General features: G+C 41.8%; 1 protein-coding gene across 3 annotated transcripts in view; it reads right to left on the bottom strand.

The window, feature by feature from the left end:
* The window catches only part of ITGA9 (integrin subunit alpha 9), a 220,574-nt gene that overhangs the window by 174,925 nt on the left and 19,651 nt on the right, over positions 1-25,998 (bottom strand). For all 3 annotated transcript variants that reach the window (XM_084508396.1, XM_084508398.1, XM_084508397.1), the window contains exons 5-14: positions 22,392-22,459; positions 19,192-19,321; positions 17,458-17,543; positions 14,789-14,857; positions 11,430-11,567; positions 8,787-8,892; positions 7,320-7,414; positions 3,642-3,732; positions 3,067-3,112; positions 12-166 (exon numbers count right to left, since the gene is read on the bottom strand). In XM_084508396.1, coding sequence (XP_084364522.1) covers positions 12-166; positions 3,067-3,112; positions 3,642-3,732; positions 7,320-7,414; positions 8,787-8,892; positions 11,430-11,567; positions 14,789-14,857; positions 17,458-17,543; positions 19,192-19,321; positions 22,392-22,459 — 984 coding nt within the window. The remainder of the gene's footprint in view (positions 1-11; positions 167-3,066; positions 3,113-3,641; positions 3,733-7,319; positions 7,415-8,786; positions 8,893-11,429; positions 11,568-14,788; positions 14,858-17,457; positions 17,544-19,191; positions 19,322-22,391; positions 22,460-25,998) is intronic.

The following is a 25,998-nucleotide window of genomic DNA, read 5'->3' as shown; positions in this document are numbered from 1 at the left end:
AGGTACCTTACCTATTTCTCCAGGAACATGCTTGCCACTGAAGCGAAAACATGCTGTGACATTGAGGCAGTTCACAGGCTGCAAACCATCATGGCACTGAGGAGCTGTGATATTGATGGATGCTGGCAGAAAAATGGAGATGTCCATGGTGATGACAGGTCTGGATCTAGAGATCAACATAGAAGTGGAATTGAACAGTCATTCAAAGAGAAGTTTCTCAGCCAAAGCAAAAGAAAGAAAAATTGGTAATGTGCACAATTTCAAGCAGAAATTAAAAATAAAAAAATGCATTTGAACTCTAAAATAAATTAGCTCTTGACCTAGCTGGCAAAGGCCGCTAGCTTCTGAATGAAAATCACAGTATTAGCTTGAAGTTCAGTGCTCAGATACAGACTGCAGGAGGCATCTGGGGTAACTGATAATATATAACAAACATCTCCAGTAAAAGTTGCATAAAGTCTTCCTGATGACCGAAGACAAAATTAGCAAGCGAGGACAACAGAGTCATGCAAGTGAGGCTGCTAGCTAAGGTGCCTGCATAGTCAGGAGAGGTAAATAATGGCCCTAGGTAAAATCTGTAACCTGAAAGTCAAGTTGGGAGCACAGGGGTAGGAGATGCATCCATACATATTTTTTCTTATGGTGTAAGTGGGACAAGAGACAAAACATTCACATTTTCTGGAAGAGCAAATATTTGGGTAATTTCTCCCAGCAGGTGCTAAGAAATGAATACTCTTTCCATGTTGTAGAAATCTACTTTGGGAGTGACCCAGTGCACCGTGAATTAAAGTTTTCCACCCTTGCAACTCCTGCACTGAGCTACTGCTACAGTAAGTCCCAGCTGAAGAAGAGCTCAGTAAGAGTCGCAGAGCAAGCTAAGGACCACCAGGGCCCAGGTGAGTCTGCTCTCAGATGACACAGAAGTGCCACCAGCTCTCCTGGGAAAAGCAGCTCAGAAATCCAGTATCTACAGAGCTGTCCTCAGTGCAGGACTTCAGTCCAAGTATTCAGCAAGCGTTATTCTTCGTGGTTTCAGTTCCGTACATGTCCAATTTGAACGTGCTCTTCCAAAAACAACTCCAGTATTTAAAAAAAAAAAAAAAAAAAAAAAAAAAAAAGGTGCAACAACCAGCAGATTAACTTGTAGGGTAGTCCCAGCACCCTGTAAGGCCAGACCACATAAGCAAACCACTTCAGGACTCTCACTCCACAAGCCACTTAATTTGGAGGTGTGGGAGAGAGGAGAGAAGAGAGCAGGGATTGTGGTTACACCTAATTCATATCAACTGGAACAAGATTCACATCAATCTCTGAGACAGCTGCTCACAGTCTTTTACCGCAGCTTGAAATAACAGTGCAAGTTTGCCTTATGAGATGGAGGATGAAGATAAAATGCTAAGCCTAGAAATACATACAGTAATGGGGAGGAGGGCAAGGAAAAAGGAGGAAAAAGAGTGAACTTCCTAGGAGCACCCCACTATGGAAAAAACCCTCTCCAAGTGCTAGGGGATAAGTAAAAGAATAAATGTTATAATTGATCTAAAACAATATTTCTTCTCGAAAGGAGAAATTTTTCCAGTCATGATGCACTGATTTTCCTTTAATGTTAACTCACTTGGTTATTCATTGGGGAAAAAAAAAATAAATAAAATATGCCTGTCAAATGGCCATACACACGCGCAAGCAATATAGCAACTACAATCTGCCCCAAGTCACCACGGCTTCCACAAAAGCCTTTAATATCACTTGGCAAAACATTTGTTGGTTTTGGCCAAAGGACTTCACAAACGCTTCTGTAGGGGTGCGGAAAAAAAGCTGATTTCTTTATCCTAATCTGAATCTAAACAGCAAGAGTGACACACTCTGAACTGGAAGCAGCAGCAATTAATCAGGCTGCCCACATCATTAGCCAGCAATGCCCAGATCTCCACAGAAAGGCACAGGCAGTGACTGAATGCTTGGCCAGAGGTTACTAGGCTGTTGTGGTGCATGTTGTTCTAAATATCACCGCAAACCTTTCTGAGGGCCTTTTTCCACCCTGCAAGGAACAACAGTGCAGGAGAACCACACACAGTTGTACTCTGAGTGGTTTCATACCATCGGGGTTGTGAGGTCCTGTCTCAGCGCACAGCACACCATTTTACAGAGCATCAACTGGCTTCCCCTGTTTGTGTGACAATGGCACTGAAAGCCCTTCAGAAGACTTGACCAGCTGCCACACTTGTCGTTTCTTTCTTCCTATCCCTTTATTTTGTTGTTTAACTGACTCAAACGGAAACAGTCATGCTTTCCCTGGGTTTAACTAGATGTGGGTTGGCACATCTTTTCAGCACTTCAAGCATTTGTCTTGCCAATCTCACCACACTCCCCTATCTTCCATTAAGACGCAGGAATCCCTACTTCTACTAGTAGCAACACCTAGTTACTGTCAGTATTGTTCTGTTAAATATTTACAAGTGCAACAATGCAGCTACTGGCAAAATTAAAACTTCCCATTCTCTTCTGTGTGCCTCAAGCCTGCTTGTACTCTGTCTCCACCTGTGTAATTTGGTGAATCAAGCTGCCACACCTCCCTCCATCAGATGAAACAAGCAATTGTACTTAATGCACACAACTGAACAGTAGCCCAAATGCCATGTGTATTCAAAACATCTCTGTATTTCATTTCCTTACAGACTCTTATTTCATTCTGCGTTCCATTATAACTCACAGAATTAAATTCTGGCATTGTATGCAGCTGGCTTTTTGTTCCATTTTGTTCCCTTAAATAATACTTTGTTACTGTTCTTACATTTACATAAAGTACATAATCTTCTCACATATTCAGAGCAACCTTTCTCAAGAGGCACTGAGATGCACCACATCTCCACCTGGCTTTAACTCTTTGGTTTCTTCATAGCACTGAGAGGTCATCCCTCACTATGCTGTTATGGTTATGCTTGAAAAGCAATCCAATTTGATTTTGCCTACAATAAACTAGGGAGAAAATATGTGGGGTGGAGGACCTAGACAGATATAAACAGAAACAATTAAAACAACAATAGAGCAAAAAGACATGGATCTCACCTTAGGAGTACCACATTGTCTGACAAGAAGGCTCCAACAGTCATATCTGAAATTTTTGTAACATTTAGACAGTTAAAAGGGAGGCACAGAATTCAGTTCCCTCAAGTCAGTTGGTAAATGACAGAGCGTGCATTAAAAAAAAAAAAAATCTATCTTAAATCAGATAGCTTAGCCTTTAAAATATCATTATATCAAAAGTGTCATAATTAGAGGATTAGGTCTACGAGGATGCTTCACTTTACTTCATCATTTGTTTATTGTTACTATTATTGTCTATATTTTTGTAAGTTTATTATCATGACTGAGCAGCTTCCAAGCAACTTATAACCTTGGCAGGATACTAAACTTCCTCTGCTTCAAGACCTCAGTCTTCTGTCATGACTGCCCAAACCCCTTGAATCAAGCAATCAGCTCAAATTATTGAGCCAGGAGCTTGAATAACAGAGGGGAGAAGGAGGAACACACTCAGCTTCATTGTCCTCTCACAGATGTGGGAACCAGCAACCCGGAAATGACCAGCTCTGGTGTTTTCTCAGCGTGTTGCTCCAGCGTTGCTGTCAGAGCAGCACACGTACCTGGGTAGCCATTGCCATCCATATCGACTCCCCCCGATATGGACTGGCCGAACATCCGCAGCATCGGGTTTATCGCTTGCCCAGACAGCTTCTGCAGTGGAAAACACATCAAGTGAAATCATAGGAACTCAAAGAAGCCCTGATTAAAAAATAGAAAACTTTGAGCCTGATTTTCATGGTCACCGGGGCTTTCTTCCATGGGCTGGGAGTGCCGCACATCTGCAGGCTCGCACTTCACCCATGCAGCCCGGGGCAGGAAGGCTGCCGACTGCAGGAAGCCCTTCTGCTCTGGGCTAGGAGGTGGCCAGTGCTGACTTACAGCAAAACACACACCTGCTCCACAACTCTCATGCAGACCCAAGCAAGATAAAGAACACATCAAACAGATTTATTTGCGGGGAGTAAATTTAACTGTGCCCCAGAGATTTTTTTTTTTTTTCACATTACCTTCATTTATGTAAATAAAATATTTCAACAGCATCTTCGCAAAAATAATCATTAAACGAAACAGAAAATTCTGCATTACCATTTCTTTTCACAAAGTTTTCCAGCATACCCAAACTGATTAATTTTCATCCCACTTGGAAATCCTGTTTTTCATCAGCAGTTATGCAGTATTTTGTGTCAGTGTGGAAGCTGTATCTCATTTCTGCCTCCCCAGCACACAGCTACTAGCACCACTTCTTTTTTCTAATTACAAACACAAAAACTTTCTCTAACCAGCTTGAATTGTAAAGGTCTTTGCCTGAAACAAATTACTGTATCAAAACTCTTTTTCTACGGTGAGCTGATGTCTCCCAGGCCTTATTCATTATGCCGGGCCATCAATGCAAGACCTGAACTCTAACTAGCCTCTGACTGCAGAAGTTGTAGACAGAAGAAACCTATCCCACCAACTAGTTTTGAGGCTGGTAGTGGTGCTGCACAGCTTGTGACATATGACCAGGTCTTCCTGGCCCACCCACAAAAGGACACAATATTCGGCAAAAGGTCAGAGGGGAGTCCCATGGAAAAGAAGACAAGGGGAAGAAAGACTTCCTGCCATCCTGACAGCCAGTTTAAAGGGATACCAGTCACATACAGATATCCCTTTCTTCCTACGTTTGTGTAGATAAGACAACGGGAGAGCACTTCCTTCCCACATAACATCATGTTTTTGGAGAGTGGGTCCCAGTTAGGGTGGTAAATCCTGCCTGCAAGCAGCCCAGCAGACATCTGCAAGCCATTACAGTCTAGAAGGCAGAGGTATAAAGCTGCTCTGCTTTTAAGTGCCATGAATGGAAACAGCAGGCCATGAAGCCAATTAAGTTGCTTCTGCTCAGAGCCACCACTCAAGCTGCTGTGGCAGTGTAAGGCAGCAACAATGATCAGCAATTTGAATGAAGCAGGGGAAATCTAACAAAATTAAAAGAGTGAAAATGTATACCCTGCAGCCCCCACCACACACCTTTCTTGGCTTATTTAAAAAAGGAAATCCAGGTCATTAAGATGGCTCATGGGTATAGTAATAAGATACAAAAAGTCTTTCACCTCTGGGTTCAAACCCAGGCCAGGTAATGAGCTGAAGCTGTTACACAGCTTTTTTGGGTTGCACGTGGTATATGAATCAGTGGTGCGTCTGTCTTGGGAAATGGCACAAAAGTAGCGCCCTGTGGTAGTTTTACCGTGCTGGGCAGCTAAACCCCACAACCGCTCTCTCACTCCCCCTCCTTTAGATGAGGAGGGGGAGAAGTAAAGCAAAGAACAACTCACGGGTTGAGATAAGGATAATTTAATTAAAGGGAAATAATTATAATAATTAAATAAAGACTACCATGAACTAAACAATTTAACTAAGGGGAAATAAAAGGGAAAGGGGAAAAAGGGAGGGGGAAAAGGGAAAAATAAAAAGAAGGGAGGAAAACAAACAAACAAAATAAATGAAAGCTATATGGAAGTGCAGAGGAAAGAAATTACTCTCTACTTCCCACAAATGAGCGATGATTGACCACGTCCTTGAAGCAAGGCCTCAACGCACGCAGCCGGTGTTCGAGAGGAGGACCGACGTCTTCTCAACGAGAGCCCACCCCTCCCCTCTTCTTCCTGTTTCCACCTTTTATTGCTGAGTGTGACACCACATGGTATGGAATATCCCTTTGATTGGTTTAGGTCAGCTGCCCTAGTGATGTTTCTCTCCTCACTTTTTTGCCCACCCCCTAGGAGGGTTAGAGAAAGGCCCAATGCTGTGCCACTGCTGCTCAGCAGTAGACACAACACTGGTGTGATAACACTGCTGTTCCAGCTACAAGTACAGAGTACGGCACTGTATGGGCTGCTGCCGGGAAAGTTAACATTCCAGCCAGACCCAGTACACGCCCCCTCAGCTGCCTGGGGACAGGAGGCAAAGATGGGAACAGTATCACAGTATCCTGCTATGCTCTGGAGCTGGGCTTTGTCCTGCTAGGGCAAGCAGAGAGACATGTGCTGTTTGCTGCCCTTGCTCATCTGATGGGAAGGAAGAGATAGCAAGCAGGATGTTTCACTTACCACTCTGCTGATCTAGGCTCTTTCAAAAATATTGAATTCCCCCATGAATGACTCCTCCCCCCAAAAAAAACAAAACCTTGATCCATTGCAACAAGAGCTGGAAAGCTCCAACCTTTGAACAGCCCAAGAACCTCCCAGCCAGAGGCTCTTGGAAAAAAATGGGCAGGGTCCTCCAAATGCCACAAATTAGTGCATTTTAGAAGTATCCATGAAGAGTCATTTAACTTCATTTTTTAAAAAGCAGTGCATGGCATATACATGCTAAAAGGAAGATGGACTGAACTTCTATGGTTTGTTAGAAGAGCCTCCAATATAACCACTAAACTCTTTTAATCCTGCTTAAACTGGTTTACTGTGAAAGATCCCACCCAGAAACAAAACAAAACAGCCAGAACTTCAAACACACGGAGGGAGGTAGGGAAGACTCAGGCTCTGCAAAAAATAAATGTGCTAGACAGAGACTAGGGGACACATGTTGGGCAGCATCGGCATCAATTTATCTTCTCTCCTGCCTGGCTACAGTAGCTGAATTGCACAGTTTCATCTATGCACAAGACTCTGTAGCATAACCCAGCCTAGTTTTTACTTCATAACAGAGGTCAGGGAGTGGTACCCAACCATTGTGATATATGTGTGGACCATCATTATGATGTATTCTCACATCAGAAGTAGAAGGCTAAGAAGCTGTGGGGAGAACAAAAGAAAACTTAAGTTCCTCTTCCTTCTTGCTAAGTCTGCTTTGGTGGGAAGAGAGAGCAACCTCCCAATTCTCCCTGGCCTTTCCATGACCTATATATGCTCAGCCTCTGCAGAGTTTGTCTTCTGCCGTACTACTCTCCCTAAAAATTGACATTCAAATCCCAAGATTTCATTTTCTTCAATAAGGAAGCTACAGCTAAAGACTGTAGTAAAATAAAGTGATATATAGAAGAAATATAGAAATAAAGAAAGTATCCCCTGATTAACACAATTTTACCTTACAGCATAAGTAAGGGCAAAATGGGAGATGCCATCTTCAAATCAGGACCAAGAAAGGGATGTAGAGCTTGAATTGCAAAAGACTACCCATAAAGAGATCCCCAAACATGTTTTGTTTTTTCTGCAGGTCCCAGGAAAGAGCCTACAGATATCATAAAAGACAGTGTCACGTACCATAGAGTACTTGGGTACAATACCATTGGCATCTCCATGATAAATATAAACTGCTCCTATGTAGTTATCCTCCTTAGGCGCCCCAATGGCAACATCTGTAAAACAGGACAGATGATAAACATTTCACAATCCATTCTGTTAACCCTGCTTCTTCCTGGTTTTAGAAGCCAGATCTCTACAGGAAAACAACTCCCTGTGAAGATGATCAGCAGCTTGTGTCAGCCTGGCTAGAAAAACTTGACTGATTTAATGAAGAGCTCACATTAAAATAAATTTAAAAAATACACACATGTATGTGAATTTGTACATGCATGTGGCTGTGTGTTGTGCCCAATCAGAAACACGTGTTTGTTACAAAAACATGTGTTTACTAACCAGTAGTCATGCTCAAAAAGTTAAAATAGAATCCTTTCATATCAAAATATCCCATCAAAACCTAGGGGAACATCAGCTTTATGAACTAAGACGGCACTGGCAAAACATTTGTTGTAGCAATACATTAAGTTTGCTTTAAAACCCAAGCCTCCAAAATGAGACTGAGTGCATTATAAGGATAGGCAGAGACAAAAAAAGTGCTGCCAAGGGTGCACTTGGAAATTACATTTGATCCAATTTAACAGCAGAGTGATCCTACCCTTCACTCGCTTCTGCTGCTTGGATCTAGTGATTGCATAGCTGCTAAAATTAAATTCTTCCTCATGGCATCTTAGCCACAGATTGATCCAACTCAGTCTGCAGCCCCTCCATCAACACGGCTGACTCACAAGCAGCAGCAAAGAATGTGCAAATGCATGGACAGGTGCAGAGGGAGGCTATTCCTACCACTTGTGATGACAACCTGGAGTAAAGTTAGGTTAAGCTGAATGTGCTATCATGCCCTGAGTAGCCTGGAAGAAAAAAAATCCAGGGACACAAAGAGCAAGTCAGCCTTTGGTCAGAAGTCCTTAATCTGTCCTGCCAGACGTCAGGTACCAGCACCAACACTTTGCTCTCATCCATTCTTACCACAGCATCAGGTCTCATACTGAGCAGCCCATGCAAGGTGCAAGGGTTAAATAAAGCAGGAGAGAGTTCATTAGTAGAGTTCACTGTATCAGGAGTGAGAAGCTGCTTCTTAATTTCATTTCATGATAAGAAGCATCACTATGCCAATAAAACTGGAAAGGTTTGAAGGCATAACTGGGAAAAAAAGAAAAAGACAGGTTTCTGTGCTGTTTGGGGATTGGGTATCTGAAACCTTTTATAAACCAAACAAAAAGTGAAACAAGGAAGGCAAACTGAACTTAATGAGATTGGGGTGCGAGCTGCATGGACATCAACTAAACCACAGCATGTAGGACCTAGGACCACCTGTCAAAAGTTTTAGATGACAAATCTCATGCAGGCCTGTTGTCCTCAGCATGAGCCCAGGGAGAAGACAGGCAGCACTGACAGCCCCACTGACATCTTCAAGGAAAAGGCACTGACCTGGGAACCCATCATCATCGATATCGCCAAGGGCAGCCATGCTCTCCCCAAAGTGCGCGTTGTAGGTACCATCACCATCCAGAACAAGCTGCTCATCCAGCACTCCCTAGCAAAGAGGAAATAAACCAGGCTCAGGGGAACAATGCTGCAGGAAGCACCAGGGTAGAACAGTGGAATGACCATCACCCTCACTACTGAGGCATCCCCCCACCAACAGAGATCAGCTGGGTGCCATAAATCGAAAGGGTTAACAATAAAACCAACACAGTTGACTCCAACAGGAGCCAATAGGTCTCCCTGGCACACTCCATGGCCACAGGTGGCATTGCCAACATCAGAACCTAGGTACCACTAGCCTGGTGAGCCAGGGACCTAAAGGTCCCCAGCTCTGGCTGAACAGGTGAGCAGACACTGCCTGAGGATGACAACATCAAGGTAAAAGAATCCACTTAAAGAGGAATTCAGCCTTTCTCTTTCAAAGATCCTTTATTGTTCAGTTAAAGCTGAGCACTTTAACTGAACAATAGCACCTTGTAGGGGCTGGTGGGAACAAGTTTAATGATGATACTAATTTCTATTTTTAAATCTTCTTATGTTGTTAAAAACAAAAAAAGGGGGGGGGGGGGGGATGCTAAATTAGCTAAACAATAACTCAGTGATACAACTACATGCAGTCACGGGGCTCGGTGAGCTCATGAAGGTTTCCAGACACCTGAAATGTAACAGCTCAGAGCTTGCTCTGCTGGCAGATTACATCTGAGAAGTGAAATTCTCAGTCCAGACTTACTCAGCTAAACCCCAGTGAATTAAAGAGAATTCTGTTTTAAGAAGCGAACATTTGGGCAATTGGATTTTAAAACTTTTTATGTATTGGACAGAAGGATTAAAGCAAACTACCCAAAAAGCCTTCTGAAATGAAGAATAAGGAAAGAGCTTTAATGAAATAAAGAGACAGAGGAAAGTTCAGAATAAAGTAGCTTTGTACTCATATGCCATGAGAAGCCTTATATAGATTTGGTATTTCTTGCCCACCCACTTTCTGGTCAGATACATAAGCTTCAGTTTCTTGCAGTCTTCCCTCGAGGGGAAAGGAACATTTCCACAAGAAAACAAAATATTGTTATGCAATCCAACTTTGTACCCACCTCAAAGGTTGTTTTTCTTTGTTTTGCATCCTTTGTGAATGAGGGTAAACTGCCCTCTGGAACATGTAATAAAATCTTTTTCTTGGCTGCAGGGAGTTGCTGACTTTAAGAAAATCCCACATAATTAAATTGAAACACAACAGAGAGGAGACAGGCAGGCCTGTATGTGCAACTCATTTCTCTGCAATCCTCTTAAGAAAGAGAAAAATATAAGTGTATCATACCTAGTATCACTATAATGCAGTTTTTTCTGATCCACTGCAATAACCTCTTGAGCACTGGTGCTTGTAGAATGAAACTGCAAGCTTTAAATGACCACACCCCAAAGAGAAAGCCACCAATCCTGCAAGCCACTGCTGCTTCAAGTAATCCTTGCTGCAGGAGTTTAATTATTTAACGTCATCATTTTATAGAAGATAAAAATCATATATATGATTTCATATATACGATCATGTATATGATATATATGATTCAAATATAATCATATATGATCACATATGATTTCATATATACCATCATGTATATGATTATACATGATGGTATATATGAAATCATATATACTCTCACTGTAAGCATGAAATATTAGGTATTATCTGCTTAGAATTCTGGATGTATTCTGATGACACTGCAGCCACACTGCAGTATAAGAAGTTGGGCAACCTGTGATCAAGCTGAAAAAGTAAAGTCCATTTAAAGGAGGAGCAATAACTGAAGATAAAAATACAACAAAACTAATTCTGAAGTCTCTCAAATGCTGCCTATAGGACTCACAATGTGTGTTATGTCTAACATAAACAAACTCCATGTATTAAAGTTCTCAAAGTTCTGATTAATTAAATCAATTTAGTCAGTAACAACTCCCCCTTTGAGACAGCAGGGTTTGGACCTGAATATTAAATGTGCAATAATTAGTAAACAATTATTGTTTTCCTATAAATAGGATATAATAATGATCTTGCTTTGGTGATGGAAGAAAGGTCAGACTTTTCCAAGACTGTGGTTGGATCGTGAGAAATCCAACAGTATCAGCTGATAAGAATTTCCCACCAGTGGATATATATGAGCCATAATGTAAAGGTAACATGAATGCAGTCTCTGCTTTCCCTGCAAAAAGACTCCTAAATCCCTACACATTTTTGTTCTGATTCGTAGGTCCCAATGACCACCCAAAACACAGAAGGAAAACTCAGTCAAAGCTGCTGACTTTTACTTGGTTTTGGCATGTAAAGCCACAAATACCACGAAGTTTCAATATGAAACCAGAAACTTTCCCAGACCTCCTTGAAAGATTCACAGCTCTGTGATGAATGTGGGTTGGTGTCTGGGAAACCATGATACCAGATGAGCTTTTCGTGACTGCATGCTCTGTTGGAGACACCCAGGGCCCCACTGTTTGAGACATTAAGTTTCACCATGCAACGCTGGAGGGGACATCGGCGTTACCCTGCCCAGAACCACACCCTCATCCCTTACCGAGTCATCTCCTGGATATACTCACATTTCCTCTGTTGATATAGACTGTGACTTGACCCTCATCTCTGATCTCAGAAAACATAGGTGCTCCAACCAGCAGGTCTGACAGCCCGTCAGAGTTCAGATCAACTGCACATAAGGAGGAGCCAAAGTAAGAGCCCATCTGTAACCAAGCCGAGTCACAACAAAGCATTCAGTATCTGCCCACACACAGGAGGAAATCATTTAGGCGTGCTTTTTTTTGTTGTTTTTGTTTTTGTTTTTTTTTTATTTAAAATGATGACTTGCTGCTTTATCACTCACAAGTTCTCCTACAGAAAAAGTTTAGGGGATAATTCAGGCAAGAATTAAACATTTTACTCTAACAGTGCATGAGCTTGGATGCCTTATCAGAAGAATAAAATCTATACCCTGGCACATGCTTAAGTGAGACACCTAGGTTTTCCTAGACTAACTTTCAGTTGTCAAATGCTTAACACCAGGAAGGGGGTGAAATAAGTTTCCCAAACCGAGACCTTGCTGGTGATTATTCATGCCCATATTCATTCCTAAAGAGACCTGAACTTATATACCAGAGATCTTCTGGCAATGCCTAAAACAAACAAACAAACAAAAAAAAAAAAAAAGGGGGGGGGGGGGGGAGAGAGAAAGGAGCATCCATTAAAAGAGGCATTTGAAATTACCCCTCATTTGTGGAATATTTTCACATATTCTATTTGTATCAGTCACTTTTAATTAACAGCACTGGTTGTGAGTTTTGTTAGTAACCTTTCCTCTCACATACAATAAAAACTTTTCAGTTGACACAGAAAAAAACTAAGCCACTTCCATCTCCGATTATTATTGCTTGACAAAACTAAATTGCTTAAATTTAAGAAATTCATTACATCGTTTTTATACAGGTGAATATGAAATACTAACAATCTCCCAACCAGCATCCATATTATGAATTTAAAAACACATTTAAACACAAAAAAGAAGCCAAAAGCAAGAATGATATTCTGCTCTTATTTCATCCACTTCTGCTAAGGTACCACAAGGCATACTCTTTGAGACTAGTTAAAAACCATAGTCTCAAAACTAAAAGTAACTTCTAAAAGAAAAATTAAAAGACAGCTCTTCATATTTGAACTTGAGAGCTGTTTACATAGCAGGAAAAATTGAGGTTACACAAGTAATTATTTAGGTTAAAAAGAATGAATCACACTTCTTGCATGTTTTCACATTCCTGTTTGTGGATCCCTGCACCACAGCCTTCCATGTCCAATAGCTCCAAACATGTGAGCCAGAACCACCGGGCACAACAGGAGATGGGCAGCAGCAGCTTCACTCTTTAGAGTCTTAAAAGATTTAAAAGCTGCTAAATCTATACAGTGGGGTGAGTTAAGGATAGAGTTTCAGTTTGTAACTCAGATTTTTGTGCTTGTGTGGGTTTAAGGTCAGACCTCAAGTATCATTTGATTCCAGTTATTTTGTAGTTTAGGTTCACTTGTGGATTTTTTATTTGTTTATTTTTTTAATCCGCTAAAGTTTTAAAACAAATTTCTCATGGGTAAGGAGTGAAAGTTATGAAAAGCATTTCACTGTGTATTCAGGCAGTTTTCAGGGGAAGGCTATTATTTACTTAACTGCAATGTGGTACGTCTGCAGTGTGGGTGAGTTCATGGTGCTGTGAGAACCTGACAGTTGTGCACTTAACATTTGTAATGAGCCACCACGTTTTCTTTTTTCATCTCTGCATCTGATTTCCTTGTTCGGCCTCCACAGAATAAAAAAAAAAAAAAAAAAAAAAAAAGGGAAGGAAGGAAGAAACTGCCCACTAATGTCTGTCTAACAGGAATGTTTGAGCAATGAACCTTTCACACCACTCGGAAGGACACAGCATTTGCTGAGAGCTCATTTCCAAGAATTGCTCATTGCTGAGCATGTCTGGTTATATTTCAGTCACAAAACAGAAAAGCTGTGATTTAGGATAGGTTTCTTTTAAAATACAATCCTCACTCAGATTTTACAGAATTTGTAGAAAGCATACTACTGGGAAAGAAGGTGATGACAGCCTAGAAGTACTTGAAGGATGTAAATACTTGATTAGTTAAGTTTCATATACGAATAATGTGATTACATTGAAAAATGAAAGTTTTTGGCTAGGACCTGGAAACTTCCTGATAGCTCTATTTATTAGGTTGAGGAATACTTCTCCAGGAGCACATCCTTAGGGGCAATTAAAAGTCAACAGGGAAAAAAATGAACAGGAAACAATCAAACACAGGAGGTGCCCCAGATGAACTGGGAGGGCTTTTCCTTTCAAGATGTTGGCAACTCTGCTACAGCGCAGAGAAAGACATTTTGCAGAGACTCCTGAACACAAGTCACAGCATCTACCCACACATCCTTGCAGTTTTTACGTATTCCAGGCATGTTTTTAAAGATGACAACAGTCGTCTTTTTTTTTTGGGGGGGGGAACATGCTAATATACTACCCACTTAATAATACAGTCAAATGCTCAGATCCTTCTGAGGATGGCAGATCTCCCTAGAGCCAGATGCTTTTGAGAGCCAGTAACCTTTTTCTTCTGCATTTCCTCTCATCCCAGGAGAAAACAGGCAACCCCGGGTAAACAGTGTTGTGTCCTCAGGGTGTTATTCCCAAATAAACCTTTGTTTGTTTGTTTTTATCTACACCTAGACATACTGTCCACTTCATTCTTCATGTGACACATCACCGGCAAGCTCCCAGCGAAGAATGTAAGCCGTTCCCCACTCAAACACAACATTGCATGGGGGAGTTGTATCTCACCAGCATTCACTACATTTTTGGGCAGGAGGCAGGGTTCAGTTCTAAGGCAGCAATCATAACAGAAATACTCAGGACTGATTCATGGCTGGAAGAGGAAAATCATCCTCTCCTGAGGCACAAAAGCTGCTCCTCCACAAAACAGCATAACTCTCATGTCCCTGCCTTGTCACAGCAGGGTAGAGAAAAACAGAGAGGGGCTTTGTGTAATAAACCAAGCTCCAGGCTACTAGTAACATCTAGTCAGAGGAAATGTCCCTGTCTGGGCTCTGCCACATCTCAGAAGGCAACAGCAGAAGCTGCTGCTACATTTGTGTAAGGCTAGGCAGAACCAGTAGTACAATTTTCAGCAAAACCCTTAACTTCAGTCCCATGGGCATTGAGCAGAGATTGAAGTCGCCACCATTGCAAGACAAAGGGAATACAGGTGGTCTGTACAATAGGTTTACATCTTCAGGAAAGATGAGGAAAAACAGCCTTTGATCAAAAATTCACAAAGCAGTAAATTGAAAGTGATGCTCTAAGACAAACCTGCCTTTATTTCCCCTCCCTCCACCCTCAGATGAAAACATATAAACATAAAATCTCACCTTTTTTCCTGATGCCTGAAAAATCTTCACCAAAGACCCTGATCGCCTGTCTGTTCTGAAAATATAAACCTGAAAAGTGAAAAAAGAAAAAGGTTAACCAATAGTAACTACGAAGCACATAAAGGCACAGCATTGGTGCTTTCTCCATGTATCTGCATCATGATCGTGGCCATGGCTATTGCCAAGATACAACTTCAAGACAGTTTATTGCTCAGTCTTGTTTTAAAAGACAAAGCATGTACTTCCCCACTTTCCTGATGAATCACAGACCTCCTGTCACAAGAGATGCTTGAACAGTATTTAGTCACCTACTTTTTTGTATGTGAGCATGTGCTGAGTACTTAAAAGCAACCCATAAAGGAACTCTCCAGCTCTCAAACAACAGGCGTTTGGAGAATGCCAGGAAATGAGCAGGGCAAAGGGCTGAGAAGGCACAACGCTGCTTCCCTTCCCCTACCCAGCCTTCCCTTCTCAGGGACCCATGCCTGCACGTACAGCACTGCAAACTTCGTAATGGTTTAGCATTTAGAGTAGAAATCCCAATCAGATCACTCAAGGCATTTGCACTGTTTCTTCTGAAATGATCTGTAAATACATAGCCATTCAAACTCGGTCCACTTGTTGCTCATTTCCATAGGAGAAACTGCTTAACCAGGAACTCCTGGGGATAAAAGCATTGATAGAAGTCCAGTAACAGATCTTGTACCAAAATTTAAGACCTAAAGCACGTTGCTTGTAGGAAGGGACTCCCTTTGGCAGAAGGGCTGGCTCAGTCAGCGTTTTTTGAGACTCTTCCAGCATTTGACAGGCTTCTTCCCAGCAGGTCTTCATGCTGTTTGTGGGACGAAGGATCCTAATTTTCCAAGGCCGTGTGGCTGAGCCAAGCACTTGACATAGCTGAATATGTGGAGAGTTATTAATAGGTGGTGAGACAGAGTTCAAAGCCATTCTCAGCTGAGAACACAGCACGTATTCACCGTGGATTGTTGCTGTAGATATAAAGGACTCCCCAGTTTTTGCAGCAGCCTGTTTAGCAGCGAGTGCATGTTGCCAGGTGTCATGACTCCAAACCCAGCTTTACTAAGGACACTCCTGGTGCCATTTGGGAAATGACTCGGTCTTGTTAAGTTTCTTGGCTTTCTCATCAATGGAAAGGGTGTGAGAACAGTAATCACTTTCTCTTGGGGAAGTGGTAAGGAATAACTTATTAGAGAGTGTGGAAAGCACAACAGGACTGTTCAGCATTATGTCCAGCATCCAACACCTCTTACCGCCCCCATTGCCATGCACTCCTGCTACCCACATTCCATGCCAAGTGAGAATAACAGGAGCTTTTGCAACTAGAGCAACAGTCTTTAACCTACAGAGCCAGCTGCTTCCTCATGGATCTCACATTAGCAGCTGCATTTTTTTTTCTCCTTCCTTGTAGAGAATTTAAATCTGTTCCACTGAGAAAACGGGTTGGAAGGAAAATGCACTGGAGCAACCATAGCAGAGCACCTGGGATAAGGAAACTATCTTGTGCACGTCTTCTCAGTAGCAACTGTGCTGCTGCTATATCCCGTATGTCCTAGTCATGCCAGACCAGGTGTACATACCAAGTTCATCCTCTACTTTTATTCCATTATCCCCATTTACTCTGCTGCCCCCAGCAACTGCAAGGACACAATCTGTCTAAAACAAAGGACAGTGTTCTTGCTAATGGAGACCTTTCACTCCTTATTGTTAGGACTCAGCTACAACTGAGCAGTAGAGGGAAGAAGGTGGAAGGACCAGATGTGTCTGCTGGAGCAACTGGTGATAGTAGGCCCCAAAATGATTTGAAAGGAAGAGTGGTAAAAGCAAATACTTCACATCCCTTCCCTCCTTCTCCCTAGTCCTGCTCCTCCACTTTTGATTCAGAAGCATAGAGCGGTCCCAGTGCTTACCATCACCCTGCTACCAACAGCAGCTGGGTATCCTACAGAGAAACAACAGGCACACCTAATGCATCAGCTACCTCCATCCAGCCATTCACAGGCTTACACCCTTGGGATTGTACATACATATACCTACAGGAAAAACTTTGGGTTTGTGCCTTCTGAAGAGCTTGTCACCAAGATTTCTGAGCACAGCTGTCAGAAATCCAGATGTTAACCTATTAAATGCTATTGTATTGTAACACGTTTTAAGAGAGACATCAATAAGGCTACTAAATTTCATGCTATTAGAAGTGCTACCCTGAAGCAAGTAGGGATACAGTCTACATGGAAAGCATTGTCAAATGTCTGAAGAAAACAAGTAGAGGACTAACCCTCTTTTTCCGATTTTTCTTATTTCTACACAAGGTATGTCTGTACATTTCTACACAAGGCCATGCCTGTACATTAGAAATCCTGAATAGAAGTGGTGTGAAAGAAATGTTGCCACTGTCTTGTTAAAATAACCATTTAAAAGATTGGGTGGGAGAGAGAGGAAAGAGAGGGAGGAGGGATGTCAAGCACCAGAAGAGACAGGTGGAGAAAATTTGATGACTTCATCAAACTACCTCACCTCTCCCCTGCATAGTGCTCCAAAACTACTCTGTAGGCAAAAATCTCTTGGCTTGTCACACATGTGGGAACTGCATCAATACTACTTTCCTTGCCCAGTTGCATCCGACCACATTATTGTTTGACAAAAAGCCGCACCTTTCCGATGCCTCCATCCTGGGGAGCTCCTCCCACGACGTCCGTGGAAGTCGGCTGAGAGAAATGACCTGCTGTCACTGCGTATCCTGAGCAGGAGATGAGGTGGGGTGGGAGAGAAGAGAGGAAAAATAAATAAATAGATAAATAAGGACAAAAGGAAAGAGCCTGAGAAACAGGTCAGCCATCTAGAGCATGCTCATCGGGTTTCATGGCTCCTCTTAGACTGCGCGTTGTTAGTGTTATGCAACCATTTTGTCCAGGATGCACCAATATTCACTCAGTTCCAGAGCACGAGGCTTCAGGAAATGGCAGTACAACCTCTGGTACACTTCCAAAAGTGGAGAGAAAAAAGGTGTGTGTGTCAGCAGGGAACATGCAGGGGGGCACACAAAACAGTTACAGGGAACAGTTCGGTAACCCCGAGTCCCTAAAGGGAGGTGGTAAAACAGCAGCATATAAACAGAGACAAACAGAACAAGGGGAGCACATCATGGCAGAGAAGTATCACATCAAAGAGCAACAGTCCCACATAAGCTGGACACAAGTCTCCTCCTTTGGCTGAAATCACTGCCCAGGAAAGCTGGGGAAATTACATGCCTTTTTTTTTTTTGGGGGGGGTGGGGGGGGAGGGAAATGGAGGAGAGTAGACAAAAGGGTCAGAAAAGTTAATGGCTTAAAAAGATTTTTGTTTACACAAGAATAAAGAGGGGAGGATAGATCAAAGAAAGAGTGTATTTGACAGAAGGAGATCAAAGATTTGATCTTATTTGTTATATTAAAATGATATATATATAATAACTAGAGAAGAGTACGTAGAGCAGAGTACTTTCCTTCTAAGGCTGTCTTGCATTTGACTTAGCTTTTCTGTTGTAAATTATGAGGCACTTGTCTACATGGTAATCACTATATTTCAGGTCTATCAGTGGCAAAATCTATGTATGTCCTTAAATATTAATAATATGTCCTTAAAAGCACTCCTCACTTAGCTATCTCCAAGCAGCATCTCCCAAGTGGTATTTTTTTAAAAGACTAAAGGTTAAAGGGAAGAAGACAGGTCAGTGCAAGTCTTTAGTCAAACAATATCAAACCACTGATTGTTTGAAATGCTTTCTAAGTCTTGAGCACTAGGGATTTGGTGGAAGCCTTTAAACTAATTATGCTTGGGACATTAGCTAGTTTTAGAGCAAGTAAAACCAATGGAGTTAACATTAAAGATTACTCAAACCATCCTTCTCAAGCCAATTTTTTCATAGCCTTCTTCTGCTGCCAATGAGTCACTTACGTGGTAATATTTTTGCTCAAACAAATTAGTCTCTGCAATACAACTTCTGTAATTATGTATTGTATCCATTTTACAGTAGAAACACAGCCTAACTGATACGCATAGTTTTTCCATCACAATGTAAAAGGACAAATGTAGGAGGCCCACTACCAACCTGCTTCTCAGTCCAAATGCGCTTTCCATATTACTCAAAAAATTACTCAAAAAAAAGGCTGGTTGTTTTTTTGTTGCTGTTGTTCATTTGCTAGTTTTTCAAAAAGGGGCCTAGTCTGTCTGTTTCCTTGCTTACATTTGTTTCCAAGTAGGTAACCCTTTAATTCAGGTACTCTTCACACTTTTCAAAAACATACTCTACACCATCAAAAAATCAATATCAACTTTACAGCATAAAAGCCCTGAAACATGTTGTTCAACTCAACCTTTCTCACAGAAAGCACCACAGAGCTACTTACCAAGGTAGGTGTAACGCCTGGCTATTACAGCATCATCATTCAGTTTGTAATACATGTTGTCAGTGAGATTCAGCACTTTGACTGTTCCTGTCCAGTAATAAGATCCTGGTGCCCCCATGATGACCAGCTCCTACAACAGGAAAAACAGCAGGGTGAGGAAAGGATGGGGAAACAGTAAGTAATAATCAAAACTGGACAACAATTCATTCCTTATGAAATAATGAGAAAAGGACAGGATATTAACTTAAAACACCATTTAAAAGCCCATCTATAAGAACCTCCATTCTGTGTTCATGTAGAATCTCTTTCTTCCCAAGCACAAAGGTCACTATACATATCCTTGAAATTCTTGATCTCCCTTTCTATGGCCCGCTTTTGCTCAGCTGTTCTGCAACTTCAGTAAAAGACACTCCTCAACCTTACTCGCCATAAAATTTTCCCTGCTAACACACAAAAAATGCTTCTCTACCTGCTGCCTTTCCCAGCTAGCCTCAAGAAGACCCAAAGACAGCAAGCCAAGTGTGCACATTTAAAGAACTGAGCATCTTGCTTTGCTGTCTTCAAAAATGCTCCACTCTTTCAGAGCAAACCTGGCTATATTTAATCACAGACACAAAGAGCAAATCAGGATTTTGAAAGACTGGAAATCAAAGAAAAAAAAGATGCTTTTTTAACACGTCAACTGAGATCGCCCAGATCCAACATCCAAATATAGATGCTCATGGAGAATGCTTTCAAATCAAAATCAAATGTACATTGGCACACCTGTACAACAAAATTCCCATTATTCCCATGAGTAGGGGATGCAAGAAAGTCACAAGCAAGGCTGGAAGAGTTGCAACAATGACATTGCAGAGATTTTAAATGGTAGCCATGGTGGCAAAGGTAAGGAGAGGAAAGTAGGGTGAGTTTCAAGTTGAATCCTACATCCTGAAGTTACTGGCTGAACTCCAAGCATTGCTGAAAAAATTCAGAGCAACACTTGATGCTTCGGCTGTGCTGGACCAGGGAAAGAGGAAGCAGGAGTTTTTATCAGCCTACTGTAAGAACCAGCCATCTCTAAAGTAAATTAATTGGGCGAAAATAGTGCTTCCAGTTGAACATCCTCTCTAAAGTGACTTTTTCTATGTCCTGAGTGTACCTCAAAACCTGCTCCCAAATATCTACCATGGAGATACCCTGGTTCTCTAGAAGGTTTGGTTCTACCCTCAACTGTACTTCTCATATTACAACTGCATTCAACCCTCAGAGCTCTTTCCCATTGAAGGAGACCATGTAAAACACTAACAGTCTTTGTTTTGTTTTTGTTTGTTTGTTTTTTTTAAAAAAAGTTTTCTTTTCTTCAAACACTTGGAAAACAATGTAAATTCACATTATCAAGTGCCAGGCTGTAACAAGTAAAAATGTGTGTTTTGCTGGTTATTCATAAGAGGACAATAAACAAGAGGGAAACCCTTTCTTTTTCTTTTCCCAGTTCCAAACTGGTGAGAAAATCTTCTTGCTGTTTTTCACACATGGAGACCTAAACATGCACGTGAACCCAATTCCAGGATTTTCTTTGCTATTTTTGTCATGATTTAAAGCAGAACTTGAATAGGTGTTTTTCAGATTTGCTTTTGTTTATGGAACATCACCTGCTCATTTGCTGCTGGCAAAATGGCACACTTTTTTTCATTTTCTAGGATCAAGCATTAGCACAAAACACCTGCATGTGACAGAGTAAAGACATGAACTGATTTGAAACTGCTCATAGCATTTTTTAACCATGCTTTGGTCAGAGGGAAACCTGTTGCTTATAGGGGTAGGACACAACTATTTTTGTTTCAGTGAATTACAACTTCACTCCAAAAAATAAAGACATTATTGCCAACCAAATAGTTTTATTTAGGGAAAAAAATAAAATAAAGGAGATGAAGATGCAGAATGTGTTCATGATTCAAAGCTTCCAGCATCCTCACAGCAAACCTTTGCTTTTGGAAAGCAGCAGATGTGGGTTTAAATAGCCCCAGCAGAGGATTTAGTGAAGCCTGGAGAACATTAAGCCTAGGTAATTTCTCCAGCCACAGGGAAGACAGAAAACAGTTATTTTGCCTCACCACTCATTTCAGCGCAAGCCTTGGGTGGACTCCGTCCTTGTGGGAAATCACTCCCATACTACAGACCCCTTGGGGTGAGCGGCTGCAGTAGCAGGGACTTTAAACAAGCAAATTTCCTAATAATCCTAGAGGGACAGGACTGCACACCCAGACAAAGTATGGGATGTGCTCAGCCACAGCTTTTTTCCTTGGAAGCTGCCGTGCCCCTGAGGTCAAGGGATCGTTTACCGGCAGGAACAACGACCATCAGCAGCACTGAAAATATGGTAGGGGCTTGCCTGTTTGACCCAAAAAGCTATTTATCTGCGTTTCCTGCTCAGTCTGGTAGTGCTGGAGCCGCCACTGGGCCCGAAGCAATGGAAGTTCAAAGCTGTCTTTTGAATTAGGTGAGCAAAGAAGGATTTAAAGCATGGGAACAGAAACAGGCTGGAGAGAGCAGGGAAGCCAGGAAACAGATGCTGCCGATGATACATCAAGTTATCGGGCAGTGCCACTGTGGCAACAGTGCCTGACTGCCATTCCTGTTTACTTGGACATCAGCTCCTGACAGTGCAGAGGGCACATCACTTCTGTATCAGCCTGGACAACAAGGTCTGCAGCCCAGCACATCTGTATTTAGGACTAAGCATATACTGGACATGACAGCAATGAGCCTGACACTGCACTGAACTAGTTGTGTTTTTTTGGGGGCTTTTTTTGGCTTTGTTTTTTAGATCTTGAAGAATTAAAAAAAATCCAGTAGATACATCAGGGAACAAAGTCATCTTTGCCTCAACTAAAACATGGTTGATAAACTGCTGTATAGCAAAGAATATGATCCAGTATTCATATCAGCTCTGTATGCTATTTTTTCCACCTTTTTGAAATGAAGAACTGAAACAGAACTGAAAAAAAATGTTTATTATCTTATTCTGAATATATGTGTATATATATGTGTGTGTGTGTTCGTGCAAATTTATGTATTTATATATTCACGTACACATAATTAAACAAACTCATTCAGGGAAAAATGGTTTAGATCACTGCAGAAAGAAAAAAAATAGCATTAGACACAGAGATATCTCTGCTTACAAACCCCATCCCCACCACACCACCTCTGCTCACCTCGGTGAAGAAACCCGCGATCCCCGCCTGGCATGAACCGTGCTCCTCCCCGTACTTCTTCTTGTACTCTGGGTGGGAGAAGGGAAGAAAACAAACCACAGTCACTTCTGGCTTGTGCTGGCAACAAGTATACCACCCCTACCATCACCACGCAGTGGGCATTTCACACCCAAGAGGTCTGCATCCCCCTACACACAGCCTGGAGGCTGCCAGGGTAGGATGGGGGCCCCTGAAAGCATTTCTGGTGGAGGGATGCTTTGGGACACCATCCCTAGGAAAGAGGTGTGGAGGAAGGAGAGGGCACCACTTTTAATCAACTGTCTGCTCATCTCATCTGGAGGATGCTCAGCTCCACTGCTCTCAGCCACATGCTCACAGCTCCCAGATCACAGGGCTCCCAGTCCCCAGCAAAGGAGCTTTCGTCTGTGTTTTATGAAGCAATTGTTTTCCCTGTCAAACCTGAGGAATTTTTACTTTAGCCTTCAGTAGAAAACAGAAGGGGAAAAAAACAAAAAACAAAAACCCACTTTCCTTATAAAAACAAACAAACAAACAAAAAAACACTAAATTCAAGGGATGGTGTGGGGAGAAATCACATTCCACTTAGAAGCTTTTTTCCTGACCATTACTGTCAAATATTTACCATAATAATGAGTGAATAATGACTACACAGCTTCTGCATATTGCCACTTCCTGTGTTACAGTAGGATTCCAAAGAATAAAAAAAAAGTCCAGGAGAAAGAGTAATTCAGGCTCCAAAAACAGTCTCCAAATAGCTCAGTAACTTTTTTGTTGTTGTTGTTCTTTTTTCTTCTTCTTTAAAGCAAGCATCATTAACTCATGGCTAAATGATTAAAAAAAGAAAAAGTAATGGAATCGGTGGCCTCTTTGGAACCAAAAGAAACTCCTCACGAACTTAATTTTATCATAGTGAAGACCAAAAGGAATTATCAGCAGCAGCCGTGCCCCCACACACCCAGCTTCCCAGTGGGAATGTGCAGCAGCACACCCACAGAGCAGTGAAACCAGTATTCACCAGGCCTTCTCTTGGCTGTTTACAGGCAGCACCAGGGCTCTGAATCTCTAGGTTTTCACAGATAGTGACTCACTGAGTCAGGCTCTCCTCACTTGGAAAAAAATCCTTGTTTGTAGACATGAGCACTTTTTATTCAGCAAGCTGAGGAGATGAGGTTTCTCCCTCTGGCATTTCCTGAGAAATAATGCTGTGTGTGTCCCAAAGGGCCCTACTTTTCCAGTGGTTGCGTTTCCAGCCTTGCATGGGATGCACTGCCACAAATTCCACATTTGCCCAACTGAGGCACTTTCACCTCCAACCACAATTTTTTTCTTACACCCAATGTACCAAGGCATAAACAGATCCTCCCTCTTCCCAATTCCACACTCAGCCTGTGGTAGCTCCCAGGTTCTGGTAATCCAAAATCACCCCACAGCGAGCATCCCCTTACATGGGTTGGCAAGAGGCCTTCCAGCCCCAGAGTGCAAGGCCACAACCAGCTACTGCAGCTGGACCTCGCTGACTATTTGATGGATTTAAAATTGTATATTTCCCTACAAAAAAGGGTATTAGGCTCGGCTCACAGTTTCTTTAAGTGTCTCCTTCAAAAAAAAAAAAATCCACACAGTTCAATTTGCTTTAAAATAAAAGGGGAAAATTGCCATAGGACATTTAACTAATGTAGTGAAAGATTTAAGTCAGAAAAATAATGAAATAATCACCTGGAATGCTTCAGCACAGGTTGAATGGCAAATAAAATGTACTTCTTACTTGTGGTTTTTAAAATTTCTCCTTCTATCAATAGGTTTTACAACACTTTTTCCCACAAACAATCCTGCCTTAACTATTTTACCAAGCTTTGTTTACACAGCACCCAGGGTACCCACTTGTGCCTTACATCTCACCCTCTGCAGCATAAATAAAAGTCTCAAACACAACTGAATGCCCCAGAAACTGAAGTTTTGGTGTATGAGAGTCCTGATTCTCCAAATCATCACCCCATGTTGCTCCAGGCAATGGAAGGCTCCCTCCACAAACACTTGTGGATGTGAGTATCCCAGCTGACACAAGCCACCCCTTGAATGTAGCTGCAAATAGAAACCAAGGGAATGTAAAACCATGTGAGGATGACAGAAGAAAGAGTAACAGCTTCAGCCATGCAACAAAGCAGCCATTCAAGGCTGGTGGATGAGTCCAGGGCTTCATGCAGTTGTGTTCCAACAACAAACAAGATAACTTCATTTCTTGGGATAAAAAGGATTTTCTTCTGATAAAGAAATGCCTGTACAAATTCTTGATAAAGAAATGCTTGTACAAAAATTAAATTATTTCTCCAATCATGTCAAAAAGTGTATCAAATTCAAAGCATTATTTTATTATAGTATAATTTTGCCTACTTTTTTTTAAAAAAGAGGTCAAATTCAGATCCAGGAATAACTTGAAAACAAAAGCCCCTACATCACAGGACACAACAAAGCTGATTTTCATCAGCAATATACATATTAGAAAAGGAACAGAAAAACACATAATTGTTTTCATTGTCAGACCATGAAAAAAAGGGTTTTCTTTAAATGAGATGAATGACTGGCTGCAATGCATAAAGAATAGGAGAGATTTGGTGGTTTAAATGGTTGTACAATAAACTCAATTGGTATGTCCACTGAAGCTCATACTTAACAGACATCATTCATGGCTTCCTGTGGTGTTCAGTGTTTTTAAGTCACTTATGTTGCCAGTACTATCTGATCAAACTAATAGCCCTAGACTTCACTTAAATAACTAGTTACACTGTGGTTGTAACAGTGGTCAGTTGGAATTACAGCATTTCAAATAAATTCTGAGCTTGGATATAACCATTGTCTCTGTGAAATGAAGACACGACATGAAAATATTTGGCTTGAATAAATACTTGATTATACTTCTCAGAAAAAAGAAAAAAAAAAAAAAAAAAAAAAAAGAGCTTACAGGGGTATAAATGGATTCATTACAGTAGCGTGGCATGATATACAGCAAAAATGCAAAGCAGTGACCATCCTTCCACCCTACAGGTATCCATCTATCCTATCGCTATGCGACCCAAGCAGATCACACGTATCGATTCATCTATTTTCCTACCACCCTTGAGAGAGAAAACAGCTTTAATGACATTCTGCAAAGAGAATCTGAAGCACAGAGGCACAAACACCACAGGTATTAAGGCTACCTGAGCATTTAAAACTCCACTGAAACAGAGAAGAAAGAAGCAGCATGTTTTGGCGGGATGCCAACACAGGCAGTCCTGCCCAGGGAGACAGCAGCCTAGCCTGGTTGGACACTGGGCTCCTGGATTCTGGCATTATTCTTTCAGCACAAAAGCCACTCCTCTCTTCAGGCCACCTCACTCCCACTTGCACATGGTTCTCACCCCAGGCAGATCGCCTTCCAGCTCACACAACCAGGGCCACTGCCCCTCACATCCTGGATAGTCACTTTCCAGCCCCACAGACTTCTGTCCCCTCCTAGAGCTGTTCTGCCTCGCCCAAGCAGCAGAAGATCCCCAAAGGCATAAAAACCAAGATTGCTTCTACTTCCCCTCCACCCTAGTACATTGCC

The sequence above is a fragment of the Aythya ferina genome, assembly GCF_964211825.1.
Source record: "Aythya ferina genome assembly, chromosome: 2".
Lineage (NCBI taxonomy): Eukaryota > Metazoa > Chordata > Aves > Anseriformes > Anatidae > Aythya > Aythya ferina.
The sequence above is the reverse complement of the archived record's forward strand: the minus strand, read 5'-3'. Positions and strand labels throughout refer to the sequence as shown.